Source organism: Aspergillus alliaceus, assembly GCF_009176365.1.
Source record: "Aspergillus alliaceus strain CBS 536.65 unplaced genomic scaffold BDW43scaffold_30, whole genome shotgun sequence".
In the NCBI taxonomy this organism is placed as follows: domain Eukaryota; kingdom Fungi; phylum Ascomycota; class Eurotiomycetes; order Eurotiales; family Aspergillaceae; genus Aspergillus; species Aspergillus alliaceus.
The window spans coordinates 156,759-181,951 of NW_022474713.1; the positions used below are offsets into that span (position 1 = coordinate 156,759).

Below are 25,193 nucleotides of genomic sequence, written 5' to 3' on the forward strand. Positions count from 1 at the left end.
AACAAGTACGAGCTACGAGACACAGCCTCCCCAAATTACAAATGACTCTTGAGCTTCAACCCACTGGCCGCCAACAACCGCTCGCCCTCCGCCTTCTGCCAATTCAACTTCTCAATAATGGCATCCTTGCGAGCGCGGTTCTCCCTCTTACCCAACTGCTGCAAATGCACCTCATCCGGCCCATCCGCAATCCGCAACGTCCGAGTCATCGCCCACAGATTCGCCAACGGCGTATCCTGACACACACCCGCAGCACCGTACGCCTGCACCGCACGATCAATAACCGCCAATGCAGTCTGCGGTACCAACACCTTGGCCTGGGCAATCTCCTTCAACGCAGACTTCGCATCGCCTTGATCGATCTTAATCGCAGCATTAAGCACAATCAGTCTCGCTGCGTCGATCTCAATCCGCGACTTGGCAACCCATTCCAGGATGACGCCGTGCGCCGACAGATTCTTCCCGAAGGTCTGCTTGCGGTCGTCGTTGATCCGCGCAATGAGCCATTCCAGCGCCTTCTCGGCTGCCCCGATCGCCCGCATCGCGTGGTGGATGCGGCCTGGGCCCAGACGGCCCTGGATGATTTCGAACCCGCGGCCTTCGCCCAGCACCATGTTGGAGACGGGGACGCGCACGTCCTTGAAGCCGATGTGGCCGTGGCCGTGTGGGGCGTCGTCGTAGCCGTAGACGGAGAGCATCCGGTGCACGGTAATTCCGGGGGTGTCGGCTGGGACTAGGATGACGGATTGTTGGCGGTAGGGGTCTTTGTTTGTAGTGTCAGTTTTGCCCATTACGAGGTAGATTTTGCAGCGGGGGTCGCCTGCGCCGGAGGACCACCATTTCTGCGGTTGGTTAGCTATTAGTTATTCTTTGGTGTGGGAGTTGTATGCGAGGGGATGAGGGAGACAAACCGATCCGTTGAGGACGTATTCGTTTCCTTCGCGGCGAATGTTCAGCTGAATGTTTGTGGCGTCACTTGAGGCTACCTCGGGCTCTGTCATGAGGAAGGCTGAGCGGATCTGGCCGTCTAGCAAGGGTGCTAGCCACTGCTGCTTTTGGGCTTCGTTGCCGTACTTGGCGAGGACTTCCATGTTGCCTGTGTCTGGGGCGGCGTTGTTGGTAGCCTATAGTGCACATCCTCGCTTGTCAGCGTCTCTTTCTTATCCAAGTTGGCCAATGTTCGCTGGTAGAAGAAGGCTAGAGAAGGAATGGTAGCTGAGGGATGGGTGCATACCTCCGACGCCAACTTGCTCTTGCCCAGATATTCGGCCATCAGACCGTATTCAAGATTGGTGAACCCAGCGCCCTGGGAGTAGTGGTTCTTGGGTAGGAACATATTCCACAGGCCTTGTTGGCGCGCCTTGGTCTTGAGGGACTCGATGATGGGTGGATAAGTGCTCCATCGCTGGCCGCCTTCGCCGAGTTGGGCCTGGAAGACCTTTTCGGCGGGGATACATTCTTTTTCGACGAATTGTTCGACCTATATATCAATTGCGGGGGTAAGTTTAGGGTTGAACGGAGGATAGTTGGAGGAGGGGAGATGATATATACCAGGTCGAGGGTCTTCTTGGCCCGTTCGCTGACGAACGGTTGGGCGATCGAGGGAATTCGTGTGGAGGCCGACATGTTTATTCAGTTGTGTGCATTAATTTAATTGAGGTGAGAGGAAGGGAGTAAGTAGTTGATCCAGATAGTAAGGCAGAGTGTGGCAGGAGGGATTACGAATAAATAGAAGCTCATCATACGAGCTGCGAACTGCGGAGAAGCTGTGGAGAAAAGATGCCGAGGATGGACCTCGGCTCAAACTCAAATGCACTGCAAATGCCATACAATAACTAATCATTGATGTCTAGCCCTACCAGATAAGAACAAAGAGCCAAAATGAAGAGAAGTCTTAATATCCATAGCATTTACATCAACAGGAGTCATGAGCATTGAAGAGTAGAAGGAAAGATAAAGCCTCGGAGAAGGACAACAACCATCCTTCATTCACCCTTCTATAGACGAACTAGGCCCTTCTCTTCTCCTCTCTCAGGAGTCATGCTATTCATCAATAACATCGCATTTCATTGGTTTTCATCCATCAATTAAAACAAATTATGACCGTAACAATGATAGGGTAGTCCCAAGCCATCCCAAGACCCTTGTAACCCAAAACCCCAATTGTCCCAAAACACAAAAGGAAAAAAAATTTCAAAACCAGAAAAGAAAAAAGGCCAAGAACCAGTCCAGCAACACCAGGTAGAGTGAGAACCAATCGACAATCATATCCAAGTATCGTCCAAAAGACCCCATGCGGCCTGCGCATGGGACGTAAGGGGATCTGAGAATCATTACCCCCAGGACAAGACTACCCTTGGACGTCGGCTACTTCTGCATCTCGGCGTCGGTGTTGGCATTATGGCTCGCAGCTGACTGCTCGAAGTTCTTCTTGCCCAGTTTGGCGAATAGTGATTGGGGCTTGCCGACACTGCAGGGAAGGACATCCATGTCAGCATATCGCATCCGAGGAGATCACGCCATGCCCACGGTAATACCGCCCTAGCGCAGACGTGGAAGTGAATGTGGGTATGCACTTACTTCTTGAAGCGCTTGCCCTTCAGGTCACTCAACTTCTTGGAGCAAGGGCTCATAATGTCGTCTGAGGGCGATACATAACTGGTTTGTTGCCTGGATTCCCCGTTAGTATTCGACCCTCTTCGGTACGATGAATTCAGTTCACTTGACTTACTTGTCTCCACTCTCCAGCTTTCCTTGCAGCACCTGACGATGGTAGTCCATCGAGTTGATCTTCGCGGGGGCCGCCTTGAGCTCGTTGGCCTTCTCAGTGTTGACCAGATGAGTGTTGGTGGAGCGATCAGTCAAAGGATGCGAAGGAGACTCCATTTTGTTTGTGTGGATTGTATTATTTCTTTCTTCTCTTGTGAATGGGGAGGCTGAAGTGAGGTTCTTGCGGTGGAATCAGAATGAGTTCAGTGAGGTTGAACTTGGAGATTTGAAGGTGGATCAGAAGTGGAAGAAAAGAAAAAGCCGCGTTTGTTGATTGTTGTCATGGCAACCACCAGAATTTTTACCTCCCCGAATTGTCAACTTCTTCATTCTTCATCAATTATTTTTTATATTCAATTAACTAATTCATCAATTCATTCATTCATTCACTAGCATCATTATGGTTGGTTCTAACTCTTTACTAATCCATCCATCGCCAGATAATACACATATACACCCTCTTTAGTCTCCTATGATACAACTCGTATGAACGTGTTCCTCCTATCACAATTACACTAATATTCAAGCGGGAGAAGAAACTTAATTCAAGAGACAAATTCCTCAGTGGTAATGGTTGGGTATCTCCCGGTCAACCTAGAGACAAACCCTGGCAGCAGGCCAGCTGTCAGCCAAGGAATGATCTAAAGCAATTGATGAGACCACCTCTCTGTGTGACGTCAGTAAGTAAACACCGGGCATGACAGTCATCAGGTTGACGTGGCCTGGCGTAAGACGACTATTGTGGAGTAAAAAATAAACGTGGCTGGATTGTATGCTCATCTCTCTTGCCGCATACCACTGCTGCACACGGGAATCGGTCCAGAGCTCTCTATTAGAGTGGGAGATTCGAATTCCGATGATCCCCGTGATTCATACGACCTAGGACTCTCTTCACTCTGGGCTTCCTCATCGGCTGTATCGAGTACTGGTGGGCTGCTGAGCGATCGGAAATGTGGCGGTGCCAGGTCCGGCATGTGGGGAGTGTCCAGCGATGGATTCGCCCCCTTGTCTGCCTCCTCGGGGCTGGACGGATCCGACGCAGGTGTCGGCGGGGAATATGCGATGGTCGGACTCAGCGGTTCTTCCTGCGAGTCTTCTGAGATATTCCGCCGATGGTGCGTCGTACCTCGATACGATGACGTGGGTCGCGTCGAACTCGGGCTCACTGACGGAGAGCCCAAGATCGGCGATGATGATCGCAGGCTATAGGATCGGGCCATCATATTCTGTACGCGAGGAATATCAATGTACGTGCTCACCGGGACACGAGAGAAGAGAACAAGAGCGAAGCAGAAGAGAATCATGATGCTTTGGATCACAGACACTCGCTTCTGGAACACTAGCTCATCAGCAAGTACACCGAGCTGTGCACTAATCGAGTGGATCTCTTGATGGTACTGGATTCGCTGGTGCTCAAACTCTAGGGCAACGCTTTTCCAGACCTGGTCGTATTGTTCACGGAACTGCCGCAACTCGTTCAAGACGGTGACGTTCAAATTCTCTAAGAACGTAGATGTCTTAGCCAGCTGGCGTTTCTCAACCTTGTTGAAAGCATCTCGAAGGATCCGCGACTGTTCCTCGATATACAGTAGGGATAGGGTTGAGTTCGACTCCAGCATCTGCAACCTCTTGTTGACAGACTTGAAGAAAGACTCTTGGGTGGTAGGGTTCGAAGGAGGGGGTTGCGTCCCCGAAGGACGTACCGACTCCGACGGTATACTAGACTCTTCCTTCGAGGAAGTGGCCGATTTGACGTCGGACTCATTTACCGCATCCTGTGAGGCCGTTTCTGTAGTTACTACCGTAAAAGAGGCCGAGTCTGGACTCGCACCGGCAGGCCCAGTGGCTTTCTGGTCGCCTACAGGTCCCTTGGCTGATGGTTCAGCCCGAGAGAAAGATGCAGGAGATTCCGTACTCGGGGTAGCTTCTTCCTTTGCCTCTGAGCGGCTCTCGACCGATAATCTTGCCTCATCAGGATCGACCTCAGTCGGTATCGCACGTCTATCGCAAACATCGACTGTCGGAGAAGGGCCCTGCTGTAGGAGTCTTACAGCTTCTATTCCGGGGTGTGAGCAGAGTCCCTGCTTCTCTAGGGCGATGCTTGTCTCGTTAGTAGAATCATCAGGCACCGGCACAGCAACTGGTGGCTGCGCGGGGTCTTTCACCCCTACGTCGACAGGCAGGGGACTGGGCTCTAGCGACTCCTCGGCGGCCTCCTCATCACCACGATTAACGTCGCCATCGTGCTTGTATTCTTCCAACATGGTGGTTCCATGTACCCTAACCAGGCTAAGAGGGCAGTAGAATTCATTCCCGTAGTGCGTTAGAAACTCGATCTTCAGATACCTAGCCCAAATCAGCGGATTCTCCACCGCAAAGGCTTGGATCTCGCGGGTGTTCCGCGCTTCGTAGACACCCAGCTCCTTCCATTGGTCGACCTTAGCCGGATACCGATCGGCAACGCTCACGCGGAAGGTATGGAATATAGAGCTAAAGAATTCGTAGTTCGCAAGAACAACAGTATCAACTAAAATGTCATCGCACAACTCGAGGATCAGGAATTTGTTCTTTGCGCGGCACTCGTTGAGCATATAACTGTCCTTGTTCTCGACTAATACAGACGATGAACCTTTACATTCGGGATTTGTCTTGAGCACCGTGGCTGCACAATCAAACGACGCGTAGTTGAACCGTTCTTTGCATGTCGTTCCGGCGTCTTTCCCACGGGGGGCAGCCTTTCGAAGATCTCTAGAAACAGAGGACTCTACATCTCCTGTACCAACCTCGGTGCCCGCACCCTTGATGGCCGCTGTAGGTATACCCGACCCCCAAGATGTAGGCTTCGCCGCCTCGGACGCATCAGCGCCAAATCCCCCAAAGTCAAGCTCGATCTCAACATCCTCTCCCAACGAGTCAAGCGCATTATTGATTCCCGTAGGCCTGCGTCGGCCCTCCTTCCCGCCCACGTGTCTGTTTCCACGCACGTTCTCAGCCGACTGGCCCACCTTGGCCAAGTTTTGTTTTTTCCAATCTTCGAACGAGAGGAAGTTCGCATTATCGAGCGGAGACTCAGTGTCAAGCTCATGGTCGGGTTGTCTATCAGATGCAGGAGTCGCAGTTCCGATCGACTGCCCCTCGGGGATGGTCTCGGAAACGGCCTGGTCAGGGGGTCGGACCACATCCTGATTGATCCTTGAGGAAGTTCGCTCCCATCTGGTTTCGATACAGATGGGCCACTGAATAAACTCACCCTCCACCTCGCTCCAGTGCCTCGCCAGGCATATCGGTTGCCTACTCTCGGCCGCAGCGCCTTGGGCCCTTGCTAAAATCAAAGCCGTCGTCAAAGACGTCCATGTCGCGGTTGCCCAGGTGGGGACCAGCATCGCGCACACTTGAGGTCTTTTCGTCTTTCCGACGGTACGACAGACGGGTCACAGCGTTAGTTGGCTATACCAGTGACAGATTGCGGATACATTGTCCAAACGATCTCACAAACGGCGACAATTTCTTGTCGTGAATTGAGGGCAGAGGAAGGCAAAAATGTTTCGAGCTTATCGGCGTTTAGTATTTGTTCAGGACAGAAAGGGGACAACTGTCAATGGCCCCCAGGATGCAAACTACCATGTAGTTTAATTCAAACAATGAGCGAATCGATGATGAAAGTTCAAAATGAACAAAGAAAGTAAAATAAAATAAAATAAAAAAAGGGATCGCGGCAGAGTGAAGAAGGTATGAAAAAGTGGTTTCTCCGCAGCGGCGGTCTGTCCACAACGCTCGTGACCGCCTTTAATTAAATCGCGTTACTGCCGATCATTCACCGGTACGTAGTAATTTACTAATACTTCTACTAAACCTATTATTCCACTCCCTACAATGGCATTGACTACGTTTGAGACGAATAGGTCCACGAGAATCACTTTTGGCTTTGTATTTCCTTCAGTATGTAGATAATTGTCCACTTCACACCCATCCCGCCATCCCAGGTAAACTACAGTACAAAGAATCCAGTCCAGTACATCATCCGTCTGGGTCAGACAGGGGAATGGGTGCAGAAAGACATCTCTCGTAGGCTTTCTTTTCTCGGTTTAGTTGTTGAAGAGCGCACGCCCATAGAATGGAAGTGTGACTGCCCTTCCCCGTCATATCGTCATTGCTGCTGCCTCGGCGCCGCCGTACCATCTCCATCACATTGAACCATTTTGCTGAGAAATGTAATAATCGAACAGTTTGAAAGTTGAAAGAAAAGATAGCAAAATGAATCAAGCGTCAAACTTCCCCAAAAGCCTCCCGAATGCCAGTTGATGAGTCACTTTTGAACCGCTTGCCGCCACCGATAGTTATATTATACAAGACTTACTAAAAAAGAAACAAACAGATGGGCCGATTGAATGTCACACAGAGTGTCTATAAGTGCAAGAGTAATAAAGCCGTGCCACCGCGAGCCCTCGGCGTAACACGACGGAGTGGAGAAATGCAGCAGAGTTTGTTTGGAAAAGCAAAGAGCAAAAAAGAAAGAGAAAAAAAAAAGACGAAGTAGTCGGTAGTTTCTTGGTCGTTCCGTGATTAGATTATATAGGCCAACAGGATGGGAGGGACACGAAGCGCAGGGGAGAGCAATGGCAGGTTTTCCGATTACAGGTGAAGGTCATGCCAGCCACCAATGAGGTCAAGGTCCTCATCAATGCTTCCATCATAGCCGGTAGCGGGCTTTGAAGGTTCCATGACATCGCGACGCCACCCCTTCTCCAGGAACGGACGCCGGCGGCGTTCTGGGGAGATGATTGTATCCTTCTTAGCCCAGGATCCGTAGTCAAATCCTGAAGAGCCCAGACCCCAGTCCTTCCGCCAAGCCATGTTGCTCAAGAATTTCTTCTGTCCGAGCGACGCCTCGGCCGGTTTGTAATTTCTTCTGCGGTCACCCAAAGCGGCCCATTTATCGAGGGTCGACTTCTTGGAAGAGCTTTGCGGAGAGGTGGGGGCTGACTTTGATGTGGTAGGCTCGTCATGGAGAGGTTTCACAGGAATAGCACGGCCCTCAGCGCCGGACACTGCCTTTTCTTCCAAGGGAACCGTGAAAATCGAGGAGCTTTCGGCCTCCTTAAGGAGGTTTGAAGGACCAACGAGTTCGGGGGTACTGCTGTCATGGCTCCAGCTACGAGAATTTTGCTCGCGTCGCTGCTGGAACGCAATGTCCTCATTTTCCAATTCCTCATCCTCATCCCACAGGTCACTCCAGCTCTTCGAGATTTGTTCGTCCTGCTTTTTACCAAAGACCATGGAAAGAGAAGGCAGAGGCTTGGAGGTTTGACTCGGCAAAGACCCTGTGATCTGCACCGGATCCGAGAGAGGCGGGAACCGGGGCTCGACCTTTCTAAAAGCCGTTGACCGATAGGAGTCACCCAAAGCAGACTCCGTCACCGATTCCATGGACGGAGTGCCCTGATGAACAGAGAACCAGGAAGTGCCAGCCGTCTCAGATGGAGGGAAAAGATCTTCTTCGTAGCTGTCGTCAGGAATAGCTGAGAGCCGACGAATGTCCTGGGGCGGACTAGAGTGTAAGGCCTTGGCCCACGGGAACGAGTCGCCTTGGTTGATAAACGGGCTCTGGATCGAAGGTGTGCGAAGAGGCTCACGGTTGGCGCTGGCGGGTACCACATCGCGGTCATCAGTACAGAAGTCGTCGAGTGCCTCGTCATCAGTGGTGAAAGTAACGGTCCGGATGATCATATCGCGGATACCAGCAAGCGAGCGCTTGTCTGGATCGATGGCCAGTGCATTACGCAAGATCTCGAAAGTATCTTGAGACATGTTCGGGAAGATATCGAAGAGAGACTGTCGGTCCCGAACATAGTCGGCGAACAAGATATCTGATTCGGTCGGGGTGGCAAAGGGGTTCCGAGCAAAGAGGACATTCAACAAGCAAATGCCAACCGCCCAGATATCGGCCTTGGCCGGAGAGTAACCCGTGGTAGATGGATCATACTGCTCAGGCGCCATATACCGATCGCTTCCAACGCACGCCTCATAGCACCAGGCCTCGCGAGTTGCCAACCCTAGGTCGCCCAGTTTCATGCAACCATCCTGCATCAAGAAGATATTCTCCGGTTTGATATCACGATGATACAGGCCATTTGCGTGCATGAATTCGACAGCGCTCACCAATTGCAACATGAAATCTCGCACATGTTCGGTTTCCAAGGGACCACGGTTGAGTCTGATGGCCTCATAGAGATCACCATTCGCGCAGTACTCCAAGACGAGGTACATGTGGGTGTCCGTCTCGAAGGAATGGATCAGGTTGACGATGTTCGGGTGATACCCGAGACGTCGATGGCAGAGGAGCTCATCGAAGCGATCATCAAATGCAACCGGACCAGAGCCCTTAACCATACATTTGATGGCAACATCGTCACCAGTCTTTGTGTCATATGCCAGGAAGACCATGCCGAAGGAGCCATGGTTCAAGGGAGCAACGGTGCGGAAGCGCCCATCCAGGAGCTGGCCCTCCACGAAGCTATTATTGAAGCACATGGTTGAGATATAGTCGAGATGATGTCCGTCGAAACAAGATGAGATTTCGGTAAAGCGTGTGGGCGACGAAGATGGAAAAGCGAAAACGATGCGAACCAAGTATCAAAAATGTAATGTCGGCCCAACGAAAACCTTGACCGCCGAGAAACCAAGAGATCAAAAGAAAAGGAGGATTGGAGTATGAGATGATCGAACAACGGATTATCGGTTTAAAAGCTCATATAACGATGAAGTGCGGATAGAACAAAAGGAAATGGAGTGTAGACGAGTAAGCGTGGGTCAAAGAAAAACCCAAAGGAAATTGACAAAGATAGGAAATTGGTAGAGACCGTTATGGGTTCATCTGTCTATCGTTTCAGTAATAAGGGCGAAAGCCGAGGTCAACTAAGTATGGCGATAAAGAGAGTGTGTTGAAGAGAGAAAGACGACGTCCAGCGGTTGGACGAGAAGACGAATCAAAAGTGACGAGAAACGGAAGCAAAGAAGAAGGTAGAGGTCAAATCAAGAACGCTGCGTAATATCGTAAATGCCAGATGTATAAACAATTGTCGTTATTATAGAAACCTTCGAACACCAGGCTGAAGGACGGTCGTGACTCAGGGGGTGCAAGGAGGGATCGAGATGAAGGTATGACGCTATAAAATCATAGGTTGGCTGAGTGACGAAGAAGTAGTCCTGGATTGGCAAGAGATTGATATATACGAGGCGCTGAGGCTCAGGACAACTGGTACTAGGCGTCTTCGAATTTCCCTAAGTTGGGCGAATTGAAGAACCGAATACCAGCAACCGGCCCAGGTTGCGAACGGTGGAGTCCTGGACAACTAATTCGTCTGAACCTTGCAAGTTGACACCCTCACACGTAGTCTCAATGTATGCAAGAGGAAACGTAGCAGGACTTCGGTCGGCGGATGGCAGAGTCGTGGGTCCGAAGTGACCTTACACGTTGGCTGGAGATGAGTCACCCAAGGTGTTCGGAAGGGCCAGGGCAGAAGACAAATGGCACTACTATATGGAGTCGGATTGGACTGCGAGACAAAGATTTGGGCAATAGATCGAATTAGGACGTGATGCTGATGCCTTTTAACCTAATATCTGTCTTGTGTTGCAACGACGAGGGGAGTACGGCGTTCAAGAAAACGCTGGAGATTGGCGATAACGGGTGGCGAGGAGAAGCTGAGTTAGTTTGCAGAAGCGGAGAAGGAGTAATGTGCAAATGGAAAGTGGGAGTCGAGGAAAGACGGATGATAGGAGGGAGAGAAGAAGAGAAGAAGGAAAGAGGAAGATGGTAGGTAGGTAGATAGGTGAGGTGAGGTGAGGTGAGTGAGTCAAGGATGGGGGAGGGAAAGCGGATCAAGTTAGCAGGAGCGATAGGGATGATGGATAAGGAGGTCGCGGATATAGCAGAGGGGCGAAACAGTCAGTCAAATGGGGACCGGCAGTCGGAACCTTTTTGGAGGTGGAGGGGACTCCCAGAAACTGGGCGAACGAACGAGAACCTGACGGAGTGCTCTGCTGACTGGCCGTTCAAGTGGAGTCCGATCAGCCAATGACGGCAGACCGTTACCATACCGATACCGCATCCCCAACAAGAAGAGTACGGGTTACTGCCACAGTAGGGACCCCAAACATTGGTCCTCGTGGTAACGATACGTGCGATCTCCGTCGGCCCACCAACTCGATGGATGCAGGTCGAAGAAGACGCGGCTAGACTGTTTCCGGAGTCATGCTCCACACCCCCCTGAGTGCATCATGAGCGGATATCGCAGCATTCCCCCCATTCTTCGTCATGGATTAATATTATTCTATCTACTCCAAAGAATAGTATACTTGGTTCCGACATGTTTGACATCCACTACGGCCAATTTTCAGTAGGGGAATAGAATACCATAACATGAAATGCAATGAAACGGTCCGATCGCGTCACGGATGACGAGGAATCCGAAGGAAATTAGTTATTAGTAATATTCTTAATTCTTGGTGATGGAAGTCCCATTCCCCTGCCTTTGTTACCAGGCATTCCATTGTGTCCGCTGTCACGTCACGATGGCTGGCATTTCAAAATTGCATCAGTGTGGATTTTTCCCTCATCAACTTCTGCTACATTGAAGGAATTTTAACCCGGCGAACTATTCAATTGCCCGAGTAATCACTCAATAATATGCTATCTAAACCCATTATGGGGAGTTAACGACGAGTAGAATGTTCAGTACATACATACATGATGTAACTTCTTCCCTTGTTTTATTTTTTATTTTTACCATTATTATTATTGTCATTGCCATTAGGCATTATTGCTTTTTTTTTTTTCCCTTTCCTTCCTGCGCTAATCAAAGTTTCAGTATACATAAAGACGTAGCACGGGGCATAGCGTGGCATAAGTTCTAGCTAGTTAGTTAACCTTTCAAAAGTTAGGTAATAAGAGAGACGTGCTATAGCTGCCACCTAATTGCCATCAATAAGGCGAGCCGGGAAGATACTAGGCTACTAGGTACCTCCGGAGCTTACAGGCTGCCGCCCCGGGCACCCAAGCAGCATGGGACGTGGTCCGTCCTGTGCCGGCTTAAGGTAAAGTTCCTGCAGGTCCAGACCAGGGTCCTCCTTGGGAACCTCCAGCCTGCCGCCTATGGTCAGTTCCTGATACCATTCATAGCAATACCTACCCACTATGACTAACAATTGAAACCATGGGATACATGGGTCATAGAATTATCCAACCCAAAAACAAAAATAAAAACAAAATCACCTCATCTGGAGAAATCAACCGCCCTTTCCCCTTCCAAAGATGGGAAGACTAATAGTCTGGGACACATGGAACCGAAAACTCCACAGAGTGACGATGCATCATTCATCATCATGCTTCCAATCTCGGATTTGCCCTCACCCCGAAGGCGGAGTAACGGTGGCGGTAACCGCTACTCCATTTTTGGACCCTCGCACTGCCGCTAACGCCGATTGGGGCCAATGAGGAGCTGCCGAGTTGGCACTATTCCCAGGCTGCATGACGCCAGCACCAAGCAGGCCATCGACCTGGAGGACCAATGGCCAATAATTGCAGCATTCACCTCCCCCTTCGAGCCTGTGACATGAAAAATAAAATAAAATGAATAATGGTCAGAATAAATAAATATCCCAGGGCGGTTTTTGGATGATCAATTGTGGATATACTTCTATGTAGTGTGTATGGGGAAGATGAAGTGGGTTGCAGATTAATCTAGTACATAGCAGATGATGAGTAATTACCTAAGTACAATGATACCCAAGTATGTACAGAGTGCCTTCCTTCCTTAACTCTGTTTGTATGTACCTGTGCTTTCTAAACCCCCTAGTTTATTTGATTTAATTTGATTTGATTCTAAACTTTCTCTTTGGGTCCAATTTTTCAGATCGTTTCCCTCTTCCAAATGTGACTGACCACCAGTCTCATGGTTCATCCGACGCTGGTCCCAAGGGAACCCGATGAAAGAACCACGGCTTTGCCCGCCCGGCGGTTATCCATCGCTGAGTGATCAACTTGGGATCAACTTCTGAGGCAATCATTTGCGGGGTTTTCTATCCTCTCACGTTTCAGGATTGAATCTCCATTGCAGGACAGGAAGCGGGGAAAGGGGAGGGGATTAACATATGATGTATGGGGTCGTACAACTGGTATGACATGAATGGATGTTGATGTTTCGAGCGTGGCTGGCATGGCATGCTTTTTCCTTACTACTAACGGAGTCAAGAGTCAAGTAGTAGGTTCTCGATACATACATACCAAAAAAGAATGTTTGGCGGTGAAGGGGGAGAACATCAAAAAAAAAAAGTTGCTTCAGCCGTTGCTGCATTAGGCTGCTTGACCGCCTCCTCGAGTGTGTGTGTAAGGTTTGACCTTGCAGCAGTTGCGTGTCTCTCACTGCTCAAAAAACAGAGGGAAAAAGAAAAAAGCCCTCAAGTATGGAGAGGCCACGGGTCTCAAGGATTGATGAGCTTCCCCATTCGGATGGGCCTCGATTGGTGCCCCGGTTGGCATCACGCGATCGATCCTCAAGGTCCCAACATCCTCTTCCAGCTAAACCCCAAGTACCAGTACCACCACCAAGTAGTAGCACTCGTGACTACTATCTACACTGACAGATTTATAATAGTTATTCTTTGGATTCCCCCCCAGGGATATTTTCCGTTCCTTTCCATCAATTTCTGTTCTTCCGGCTGACAAGCTCGTTCTACAGTGAGCTCACTGTAGAATCTGGCCACTTCATAATCATCCAATCTCCAGGTGGCAGGGTGTGGATATTTATCCTCTTTTAGGGAGGTCGATGGTTTATTGGAATCCCCACGGTTGCTTCTCTTTCACAGAATGGAAACTAGGCATCATCCCGTAGTGTAACGAGGATTGAATTCCATGGCGATATCAGAGTTGGTCCCCCGGAAACCATTCGAGATAAGGAAACCTAATCGAGTGCTCTGTATCGGTTGCAACTTTATTAACTGGAAGTGAACTTTCTCTCTCCGTCCCTCTCTCTCTATTACTCGGAGGAGCCGTTATCGCTAGAGACTTGCCAGAGAGATAATAGAGATGACCACCAATAACAGCAGAAGTACATGATATCAGAGACGGGATATACAGGGTCCCTTATCTATCTAGATAGTAGAAAGCAAACATAACAAAAGTACATACATACATCATCTTTGTAGTATCAGACGCTCATTTCCTCTTTTGAGAGTAGAATGGAATGAGAGATGTACTGCTACTTTATTTACCCCGCACGATCTTCCCGGAGGCTTGGTTGTGTTGGGAATTCCTCCGACAACGACCTTCTGTATTGAGATCTTAAGAAGTTGGTACTCCCTGGCTTAGGTAATGTAGGTTAGTAACTTAATGTTACTCCGTATGTTTGTTATGCTATGGTTCCCCGGATTTTGCGAGGCCACATGACCACGACATTGCGAGGAAGTCAATTGTGGTCTGACTTTTGTGGCGGGGTCTGTTTTGTCTTTCCTATGGCCCAGACTAAGAGAGATAGTGCGACCCGGCGTACACCCAAGAGATACTTAATCTCTAGATAGATAGGACAGTGTCCCCGAAATCCTGAGACACTCCATCACACAGCGATCATTACGTATCTGTTTACCCCTCACAAGAAAGAAAAAGAAAAGAAAAAAAAAACAACGCAAAACGAAAGTCAAAGGATCCAAATAAAGGAAAAGAGGGAGAAGAAAATCCAGCTCACAGGTGTCAGTGGCGCTTAAGCAAATCCACTGGAGTCAACACGGCACAACTACCCGCGCATATCATATGTAAGTGGTCGCTCTCCTTGCCTGCCACCTCTGCATGTCCCCTGTATGTATCATGTATTGTGTACACGGGAAATTCGTAGAGTTATTCACAGAGACTGAAAAAAATTAATTTACTTTGATTACCGATCGACCGTTACCTTAGGGTATGGCAGCATATTTCATACATATATATTCTTCTAAGTACTTTGCTTCGTACACCTGAGAGGAAATTGTCAAGTAAATACTGGTATCTGCCATGTCTATATGTACTATCTTTCAAATTATAACCACCGTCATGAAACACTTCTCCACCTCCCCTGGACAGGGGCCTCATCAATTGCAGCGATCTAGAAACTACAGCGGGACGCCCAACCCCCCCTGCATGATTTCGCTTGATTCTATCATGGACAAGAAATCCCACTACACCACATCAACAGTTTTGCTGCATCACGCATCCTTTCGTTCTACTTCTTCCTTGAAATTCTAGTGGGTGGTGCATTAGGGTCTGTGTGTTACGTATGTACATATGTACAGTACAATGCATCCGTAGCCATATCATATCAAGGAATATCCTCCGATCTGCCTGGTTCCAGTAAGACATTACCTTGAAGACAAAGCACCTTAGGCGCCGGCTGTTCTTCCCCATGTACACCACTGGATGTGGATGTTGCTTTTTGCTGCAATAAGTGTGGGGTCTCGATGCTCAGCTAGAACACTTGGATGTCGGAACTAGCGTATGTATCCCTTTAACCGTCGTGATAGTAGCTACTCCGTGCTAGGGTTACAATAAGCGCCCAGTTGATCCGTTGCTAACATATTCTTGATTTTCTACTATTTTTAATACGTAAGGCCTAAATTGATGTGCACAATTGTAAAACCTACTGCATAGAGAAGGTATGTACGTACTTCTCTGTGGTGCAAGGGCGCTTCTAGTTGTCCATATTATATGTAGCCTTACTATGTAGCGTCAGGCCACCTAAATATATAGGAGGTCCGCACCCTATCCTTTCAGGTTATCCACACATACGTGCAGCCCTTGGGCAACGGCGTAACGCCATACTTTGATCTCATCACAAAATGTGATTCGTGGAGACATATGGTTACCAAAAGCACATATGTCCAGAGGCTTTGATTGCACAGGGCTCTAGACTATCCAGCTTCTGGGCGTAGAAGATAGCCCAGCGCTCGCCGAGGTAGTCATCAAACTTTTCCCACGAAGAGTGGGATCAGCAGATAGCGAGTTGCGTTGACAGCTAGTTCGCTTCCCTCGAATTTCTTGAGGGTCTTCTGTCGGGTTTGGCAGTCCATGTCTAAGAACTACTACGAGTGTACTTCACATTGCAGGTAGAGATGGATTATGTATAACTAGAAATGAAGATGATACGTCACTCAATGGATTTGAGCCCATTTATTGACCAAACTCGATGGGTGAAAGATTCCATGATATCAAAAATCATGGTTGGAAGTTTCTCTATGAGTCTGTGTTACTACATCTTAGCGGTCAATCAGAGCAAGCACTTGTCCGCTCGTTTTAACCGCAAACCTCGCTTCTCCTGTATATATGGCAAATGCTCCATTGAACACCTCCTCTGTGTAACTAACAGCTAGGGCATCGTCTGTGACTGTCGTGTTGTGGCTGTGGACTTTGTCGCGCTGACTTGTGTCTACATTGGGCTCGTCGCGGGTTGTATGCTTCTATGTTAAGATCTCTCCTTTTCTTTTGACCTCTTCTATATTCACTCACGGCACAGAGCTAATATGGCATTGGCTGAATTACTTTTGATACTAGACCCCTCGCAATAAATACTGTCCATTAGAACTCGGCCTAGTGAATCTCAGCTGACTTGGAGCGTCCGACAACAAATGAGTAGAGTAAAGTTCCAGTATCTAGATAGATACCAATCTCGTTCATCGATTTCTCTCTCGTCCTTCTCGCTCTCATCTACCCCAAAGATGGTACTTGACTGGCATTCATGGTAGCCAATTGCACGCATATGATAAAGATAAACGTAGAAAAGACATACAATTGCAGCCCCGTGCATGAAACCAAGTCTATAACTGTGTCTATTTCCTTGCTAGATTGGGTATTTGTATACACCTGCATAATTAGACCCAAACCCTACCCACCAAGCTCCGTATATGCCATACCCCATCTAAACCAAACCAAAACAACACTATACAAGAAAACCACCACCCACCCACCCACAGTACCAAACCCAAACTCAAACAATCTACTACGTACTAGTACTTACTCCTCACCACCTCCTCCACAAGATACCCATTAACTGGCGTCTTAACCCCAACCTCCCTCCCCCTCCTCCCCCAATGCCCATTAGTAAACCTCACCTCCGTCTCCCTCTCTGCCCTCAAATTCCTCACCATCGGACATGTAGACTCAGCCGTCTTCACCAAAATCGTTTTGACCGTCACCTCCAACCTCTCCACCACAAACTGCTCCCTCACACCCCCCACCCCCCTCAACTCCGGCAACACAAGTACAGCCTTCGAGATCTCGGTCAGAATCCCCTTCCGTGTCTCAGAAATGCTAAACAGGAAGCCATTCGGCGCATCGTTCGGCGCACAGAGCGGATTACAGAGAGCGTTGACGGCTAGTTTCTCCAGCTGGATCTGCAGGACCTCTGTGTAGGGGTAGGAGGTTGCGTTGAGTCGGGGGAGAGGGGGAGGATGTCGAGGAGGTATTGGCTGTTAGGTTCAGGGGCACAGCCTGGGCGGGGGAGTAAGCCTGGGGATATTGATGCGAAGCCCTTGTGCGTGGCGTGGAAAGGTTGGGTGAGGGTTACGCCGTCGGAGATCACGCCTGTGAAGTAGTTTGGTCCGTTGGCGGGATCGGGGAAGAGGAAGGGGTTTAGTTCGTTGATTGTGCCATTTCCATCTTGGAGGAAGAGTATTGCTGAGTTGCGGCGGTATTGGAGGAGTTGGAGGGCTGAGATTGTTTTGGATGGCTTTTACGCTGACGACGAGGTGAGTGATCGGGATGGGAGTGGTGGAGTGTAGTGGTGGAGTGTAGTGTTGGTGTTGGTGTTGCTGGGTGCCAGGCCTTTCCTTTTCCTTGGTATACTTCTAGGTCGTAGTTGCTATGACTTATGGTTGATCCTTCTCTTGTCGTGAGGAGGATTTAGTTGTCGTTGGCTTGCTATTAGGATGGGAAGGATTCGCGGTAGAGGAGGGTCACTGAGGGCTTACCGGGGATTTTGGACAAGGCATGCTCGGTAAAGGTGCCAATGTTTCCAAGTCCGAGGACGTAGATTCCTGGTGATGTCTCTGAGTGAGGCATGGGAGAGAGGTCGTGTGGGTGAGTGGTTGATCTTTGAGACTGGTCAGTAAGGCAATGTCAAGAGCATGCGCTGGACGCCAAACGATCGCATTTAGTGAGAAGTGATACTGGGGTCAATAGTTCTGGAATTCTGTTCAAAAGGCTATCTAGGATTCCAGCCAGAGATATGACTTATATACGTGGCAACTCACGCATATAGGGTGTATAGAAATCCCCAAAGACTCAAGTGTAGGTCGGTTCCCCGAAGGAGAACTGCGCCCTACGCCCTACGCCTCTTAGAACAAGATCTTCAGGCGAGTTTTCATGTCAGCATCGTGGAAGCTATCTACTGATTCTCTGCAATTCTATGGGAGGAACCAGGTGGCACCTCTTCCAGTTGGGTATTGGTTTTCTATCACACCTTACACTTTACGCCTTGCGCCATCAATATCCCGGCATGTCGAAACTGCTCTATTGGCAAAGAAAAAGCAAAGTTTTCAGCTTCATAGCAACCAAGCCCGTGTATGAAGCATGCTGGCGACTGCGTCCTCTCTAGGTCTTAAAAATATCATCAGTATAAAGTGCAGTTGGTCCCACCGATCATGATCTGTAGATGACAGGATTCTCTTACTTTGCTTTTCCTTCTATAGAATGGGGAATACTACAAGCATTTATCACCTTTACCTATGGACAATGTCTCCCGACGATTTCCTACCTCCGTCAGTTCACCGGTTGACCGATGGCCAGCCTCTTCGCTCCTCTGGCCTCAACATACTCAACGCCCCGAAGCTCCAAGTCACATTGACTAATGAGCCTAAGTTGGTCCCTGCAGCCGATGCGCCAGATTTGGCCGCACACAAGATATTTACAGATCACATGGTCCGCGCACGATGGTCTGCAGTATCAGGGTGGGCGACACCGGAGATAGTACCTCATGGGCCTCTCGTACTGCAGCCATCCGCGAGTGTCTTCATTACGCCACATCGTGTTTTGAAGCCATGAAGGCCTACCGGGGTTATAATGGAAAGCTGCGTCTATTCCGTCCTCGCCATAACTGTGCTCGGATGCTGGCATCTGCCATCAGGTTTTGTGGCTGTTTGGGTCTGATGGCTAGGTCACAGAAGCTGGTTCAACGAACTTCTTTGTAGACTGGACAACAACAGAAGGACAATCACAGATGATCACACCACCATTGGACGAGCACACCATTCTGCCCGGTGTTACAAGGCAGACCGTTCTCGATATGGCCCGTGGGAGGCTCTCTGCCCATTCGGACACCGAGCCGGTGGAGATTCTAGAGCACAAGTTCACTATTAATGATATCGTATCCGCCGCTAACAGGGCAAACTAGTTGCATCATTCGCTGTGGGTACTGCGGCCTTTATCTTGCCCGTTGGTCAAATTCGATTCAGAGAGCAGCAGCTTATCATCAAGTCGGCTGAATGTCCCTATGTCTTTATGCCCCAGAAATGGTTGGCTGATATCACGTACGGCAATGTGCCGAGCAGCTGGGCAGAGGTGATAGAGGACGGGCATGTCTGTAGTGATCCGCTCCATGTTATGTAGAATTAAATACGACACAAGGGGACGAAGGGAAGAAAAAGGGATCAAGAGCAGATGAATACAAAGTATAGTTTGAAATTTAAATGTCGCAATTCTGCGGTGGAGAGTAGGCAAAACACAAAATTAGCTTCCCATGCCAGCAGAGGTATCTTTTGGTTGTTGATCTGCCGCTACAGATTCAGGCTCCAGGTGGTCCCTCGCAGTGTAGATTTCGAAATACAGAAAGCCAGCCGCGGTTATCAGCGATAGTCTGATTCCAGGAGTCCTCCGACCCGTAGAGAACTCGCCTGGCCTCCTGTTGAAACATATCGTCCGTGTGTATGATACCCTGCTTCATTTTTTCTCGCGCATAGCGGCTTAAATACAAGGCAAGCACCTGTGTAAAGGAGCTGAGCTGTGATTGAATAATTTTACTTGACTACTGCCTCCGCCTGTGTATCGTGGGTAGCTTTGTCCTAGCTCGCTTTCTGTTCTTCAGTAAGATAATGGGCGCGCGACAAGATCTGCGCAAAATGATCCTGAACATATGCGTTGATAGCAAAAAATGGGATTATACTCCGAGACTCCTCGCCTATCAGATAAAGTAACGAGTTCGTAACCTGCGCGGCAATGGATGGCGGAAATTCGTGATCGCCCTTGCAATCTTTCATTATGGCATTTTCCCGGAAATTTACAGCCAAATGGTCAACACGTTGCTCCCAAGTATCCATCGTGTGATTGCAGAAACCGCAGCGTGATTGGATGGCAGGTGTCCGATTTTCCAACCATCGATAAGAGGCAAAGTATCGACATTATGAACCAGTCGTAAACGTTGCACCAGATGGCCCTTGCGGCGGAATGAGCGGCGCTTGTCAGAGTCACCACGACAGGCGTTGTGGTTGTGTCGATCGAGGTGTGCTGCATTGGGGTCCAATGTGTTGCAAAAAGCGTAGTGTTTTCTTTCCGTTACTCTTGAAAAGACGGTGGTCCCATGGGTCACGCAATACCATGTTTCCAAATTCAAATGGAGGGGTTTCTCATGTCGAGCCAACTCATACCGTCTTCTAAACTTATCACAGCTGAATGTACAGCAAACTCGCCCACGCTCTTCAGTATTGTCCCGAGCCCGCGCGGTACTTTTGTTAGCCTGCCTTTAGCAATACGGCTTAATGGATCATCCGATGGCGAGTGGGATAGAGCAAAGCCAAACGAAGCATTTGAGGAACCACTACATTCACCGCTTGTTGCGGACGGAGCTCGCCGATAGTGGCGAAACGCCTTGTGCCCTGCATTGCGTGTATTTCAGCGGCTGCCCCTAGTCTGAGTAGGCCGTTGGACCGGCGCTTTTTTTCAGCGCATCCAGAATGGCTGACATAGATGCCGGCTCGTCCTCAAGGGGGATTCAGGCCATCTCCCCGTGGGATTTACGGCACTCGCGCTTGGGATGAAGACCGGACCGCTCTGGTGATCTTGTTGACGGACCAAAGAGTGATTTCTACGCCGAGGAATACCAGCATGGCTATTGGAAGGCTTACTAGGTTGTTCAGCTGTGTCTTGACCAAGACTTATCCCAGCATGTTCAGATTCCCGAGCACTGAGGTTTGGTTCCGTGGTCAAATTGCCGTCAGCCATGGCGCTTGGCGAGGCCATTGGCAGGACAAAGGGCGACTGCTAAAAATCAAAGTCACTAGGTAGCCACGTGTGTTCATCAAGGAAATCCCCAGATGACACTAAAAAATTAATTGATGTTGAAGAGTGATCAAGCTGTTGATCAAAACCTAGCAAGTTGGCAGGGTACATTTCGGATGATGCCTGTATATAAGGGAAAGAAAAGTCAAGCAAACTGGGATCCAAGGTCAAGTTGACTACGCATAACCGTGAGTCAGCAGCTCTTGCCTTCTCCGATGGACTGGAACTGACCATCATCTCCCATATCACTCACAATGAGTGAATTGACCTCCTCCAAATCACCCGGGAGCTACCCTTGCGACATCCTGTGCCTAGGCTAGCTGATTTCAACAGCAAGATAGGATACGACTTATTTGCTCTTGACATCTTCAAACATTGAGGGGTGGCGTCTATATATTAGGCCTATCAGTATCAGATACATGGAGCCGTTTCTCTCCAATGGAATGACTCACCGCCTTCCTGTCGCAGAGCCATTGCCACGTGAATCATGATCTCATGAGAGTAATATATAGCAGAAATGATCTTTTATTCCACCACCCACTCTTACGTTGGGAGTACTCTTTTAGGTGGAGCAATGAGGTATATGGTCCCTTATCGCCCTTTGTGATCTCATCTCACAGGGACTATCGCAGAGCATAGTTATAGTTGAATGATGTATCACGTCTTAGTAATCATACCCGACTTAGGGCTTGACTTGGCTGAGGATAGATAGACCGTTTAACTCAGGCATTGGACTTTCCTATAGCAAGACGATTCGCTAATCTTCCACGTCTCCATGGTTATTGTTATATGTACTATAACTAGTGTTTAAGAAAGGCAAAGGAAGAAGGAACAAGGTTGGGTGGGAAATAAGTCCAAATTGTGCAGTACTTAAGGAAAGCTATATGAACTTTGATTATAGTTCTCAAGGCTACTAAGTTATGGTATTAGTGGCCCGGCCTAAAAGATGATTTACCAAAGGATAGTGTCAACGGGTTTAATAATGTGATGATTATTGCTCAGGTATCAAATGCGGAGATAACCTACAGGCCAGGATTGATTAAGGACTCTGGTCTATAGAGTACTTCGTGAAATTAAAGATAGCGAATCTCATGATAAGATGACTAGCATCACATGACCCCTTGCGGTGATTGGCTCATCGGAGTTCGGCGCCTCCACTCCGAATCCAATGAAATTTAATGAAATCAGTCCATTTATCATGAAGATCATATCAGATTCCTTTCATCTCAGCTCATCTCTTGCTGAGATGACAATGCATTCTTGATACATACGGGACTCTTGGGTGAGGCCATTCCTCTTGCCCAATCATGCACCATGAGCAAGCGTTCATACCAAGAGTCATTCTCGCCCGGCTCAGCGCCGCCGGAGCATATCGATAACAGTCATAATGGTCTATTACCGATCAATGACCTCCTCTCACCCACTCCTGAACAACCACAATCGGGAGCTTCCAGCAAAAAGCCCCGGAATTTTATTGCCACTGTAGTAGGTCTCCATCGATCGGTGTATATATGTCCACTTCTGACCCTATTCTATAGGCATGCGAAACATGCAGGCTCAAAAAGACGAGATGCGACGAGTCCCGACCAAAATGTGGTCTGTGTAAGTCACTAGGTCTGGAGTGTGTCTACAATGAGCGCAAATCCTCCAAGTATGTAACTGCGGTAGCACACCGATGACCCAGACGCTCTTACTAACCTGATGTAGGCGAGATCATTCTCTTAGTTTGATCATGAGCACTCTCCATCGAATGGAAACCAAACTAGAAAAGCTTCCATCATCCATCTGTAATGATTTACAGTCGCGTCCGAGGCACATGCGAAGCATTGAAAGTCCGTTGGAGACGAGTACTCTAGGCCGCAGTAGTCAGAGTATCAACATCCGAACGCCTGTTGCGAATCCCTTGGCGCAGGGCCTGACGCCCGACGCTGTAGAACATGACGATTTTGAGTTTGATGAGCGCCGAAATACGACGAATTCGAATGGGCTGGTCTCAATCTCTTTCAGTCAGCACGGAGTTATTCTCTGGCCAGGAGCTCGGGATATTCTTCCCAAGAGATTACTCGAAGCCCACGAGAGGCTAGGGAAGAACTACGTTATTGACATGGAAGTCAAGAGGCCCCGACTCCCAATGTACATCTGTCCATTCCCACCGCAGGCTGGCGATGACTGGTTAGAGGCACTTCCACTGGCGATGATCAAAGGTCTTTCTGATGCATTCTTCGTCACATTTAACCCTTTCACACCAATCATGGATAAGAGTTTCTATTTTGCATTCACGATCTGGGCAGCGATTGAGAGTGGATTCGGCTACACAATGGAAAGCTGCCTGGTTCTAAACGTTTTGGCTTTGGGCTGTCATGCTGTCCAGGCTCATCAAGAAGGAAATTACCCGCTACCCGGTACTCGAAGCACTCGTTTTGAACCACCAGACTGGATGACGGTGATCCATGAGGAACCGCTCGGCTTACGCTTTTTCAATGAGGCACGCCGACGCGTTGGTTTCTTGATGTGCGATAACGACCTCCCAAGTTGTCAATTCTATATGTTGTCATCGTACGCATCCCTTTCCTAACCAACCCAAGGCTATTGACTAACGAGATAAAAAGGGTCTATTACAGCCAAATCCTCCGCCCGATGGATTCGTGGGCTATGATCCACCGCGCTGCTACTTGTTGTCTTCAAATGTTGACCAAGTGAGTCAACCCATTCTGATTTCTGCTTACTCTTTACTAAATAACACCTCCAGTCACGACGTCAATTTCGATGAATGGGAGGGCGATATGAAATCCCGCGTATACTGGAATTGCTTAATGAACGAGACCATCCTAGTGCAAGAACTACATCTCCCTCCCAGCGGCCTCGCCCGACTTGAAGAATTCGTGCCCATACCGAAATTCATCAGCTTCGAAACTGTCAGCTTCGTGCCCCCTCGGTCCTCCTCAGAAGAGCTAGATGACTCCTTCTTTCAATATCACTTCCTCGCGCAGGTCGCTCACCGTATCATCCTCACCCGAATCCGACACTCATTATACTTCTACTGTAAGCTATGGACCGTGCACGTACCACTTCACCCATATAAACCCAAACTCACAGTGTCCCAACCCCAGCCGACTCAGGAACTTTCCCACTCCCAGCCATCAACACAGAGCTCCAACACCAACTAGAACAATGGCGTCTCAACCTCCCGCCTGCCATCCAATTCCAAGATACCCACGCAACGGCAACGACCCCAGCAAACCCCACCACTAGCACAACCCCCATTGCATCTCCTACCACTCCAATCTCTCCCCCCCCTCTAGACCCTAACCGTCCCCTCTCCCCCGCCGCCGCCGTCTCAGAGGCAATGCTCCGCGGCCGTTACATGATCGCTAAGTTCCATATCGGCCGTCCATACCTCTACAAAGCCCTCCGCATCCCCGCCTCCCTCTCAGAAGACGACCTCGAACAACTCCGCAGCGGCCTCCAACACGCCATGAACTGGCCCGTCACCAGCGGCATTTTTCAAACTATGAAAAGCTGTATTCCGATCAAGTTTGCTTTTTGTTCTCAGTATGATTCCCCCCCCCAACAACTACCCTTCTCTTGCCACTTTTCAAACGATACCCGGCGAAGTGACGTGTGACATGCACTAATACAATACAGATTCTTCGGCCAAGTCCTCCTCTTCTATTGTATCTCTAATTCCCCCGATCCCCGTATCCGCAGCACACTTCCTCAGGACTGGGAACAATGGAGCCAGGAGATGATACAGTTCTTGGAAGAGTGTGCCCCTTTTAGTCCTGCCGTTGCGAAAGATTTGGAGCTGTTGAGGCTTTTATGATGATTCTTGCTCTTTGGCCCTTTTATCTTCGACGCATTACTACTGCCTTAGTTTAGGTTTGGGCGGTTATTTGGTTTGGATATAAAGTATACTCTGTTTAACTTTCCGTGTAGATAGAATATCGAGTAGTAATTGATGCCGATGTCTAGGGTAGAATTGAAAATTCCTTTGAATTAGGCTTGGATATATGCGAGTAACTAGGTAATCAATGGTATAAACATATCGTATTTTTTCGTACGAAAAAAGTCAGGGAATGACTGCCGTCAAGTCGGAAAGAGTAACACTCCAGATATAACTCATTAGAACTCA

At 48.9% G+C, this 25,193-nt stretch overlaps 6 protein-coding genes across 6 annotated transcripts; 2 read left to right on the forward strand and 4 right to left on the reverse strand.

The window, feature by feature from the left end:
- Positions 1-35: 35 nt before the first annotated feature.
- Positions 36-6,152, reverse strand: BDW43DRAFT_301229 (Sad1/UNC domain protein; the record flags this gene model as incomplete). The annotated part of the gene is made up of 8 exons (XM_032045010.1): positions 36-842; positions 912-1,124; positions 1,235-1,480; positions 2,538-2,541; positions 2,581-2,670; positions 2,732-2,805; position 3,376; positions 3,646-6,152. The coding sequence occupies 8 exons, from the start codon at positions 6,150-6,152 to the stop codon at positions 36-38; spliced, it is 3,942 nt and encodes a 1,313-aa protein (XP_031898920.1).
- Positions 6,153-7,177: 1,025 nt separating this feature from the next.
- Positions 7,178-9,833, reverse strand: BDW43DRAFT_124777 (putative serine/threonine protein kinase). The gene has a single exon (XM_032038111.1). The coding sequence runs from the start codon at positions 9,298-9,300 to the stop codon at positions 7,402-7,404; it is 1,899 nt and encodes a 632-aa protein (XP_031898921.1). The 5' UTR covers positions 9,301-9,833; the 3' UTR covers positions 7,178-7,401.
- Positions 9,834-17,165: 7,332 nt separating this feature from the next.
- On the reverse strand, positions 17,166-17,851 carry BDW43DRAFT_312408 (uncharacterized protein; the record flags this gene model as incomplete). The annotated part of the gene is made up of 2 exons (XM_032047365.1): positions 17,166-17,500; positions 17,761-17,851. The coding sequence occupies 2 exons, from the start codon at positions 17,849-17,851 to the stop codon at positions 17,166-17,168; spliced, it is 426 nt and encodes a 141-aa protein (XP_031898922.1).
- Positions 17,852-18,576: 725 nt separating this feature from the next.
- BDW43DRAFT_124894 (uncharacterized protein) lies at positions 18,577-19,082 on the forward strand. The gene has a single exon (XM_032038112.1). It carries the CDS (start codon positions 18,721-18,723, stop codon positions 18,976-18,978), a length of 258 nt encoding a protein of 85 aa, XP_031898923.1. The 5' UTR covers positions 18,577-18,720; the 3' UTR covers positions 18,979-19,082.
- Positions 19,083-19,516: 434 nt separating this feature from the next.
- On the reverse strand, positions 19,517-21,004 carry BDW43DRAFT_301231 (uncharacterized protein; the record flags this gene model as incomplete). Its single annotated transcript, XM_032045011.1, has 7 exons — positions 19,517-19,576; positions 19,614-19,782; positions 19,892-20,028; positions 20,068-20,088; positions 20,121-20,477; positions 20,510-20,658; positions 20,746-21,004. 7 exons carry the CDS (start codon positions 21,002-21,004, stop codon positions 19,517-19,519), a joined length of 1,152 nt encoding a protein of 383 aa, XP_031898924.1.
- A 1,371-nt stretch (positions 21,005-22,375) lies between these two features.
- BDW43DRAFT_312410 (putative C6 finger domain protein) lies at positions 22,376-24,884 on the forward strand (the record flags this gene model as incomplete). Its single annotated transcript, XM_032047366.1, has 7 exons — positions 22,376-22,546; positions 22,600-22,712; positions 22,769-23,617; positions 23,671-23,757; positions 23,811-24,103; positions 24,172-24,613; positions 24,707-24,884. The coding sequence occupies 7 exons, from the start codon at positions 22,376-22,378 to the stop codon at positions 24,882-24,884; spliced, it is 2,133 nt and encodes a 710-aa protein (XP_031898925.1).
- Positions 24,885-25,193: the final 309 nt, after the last annotated feature.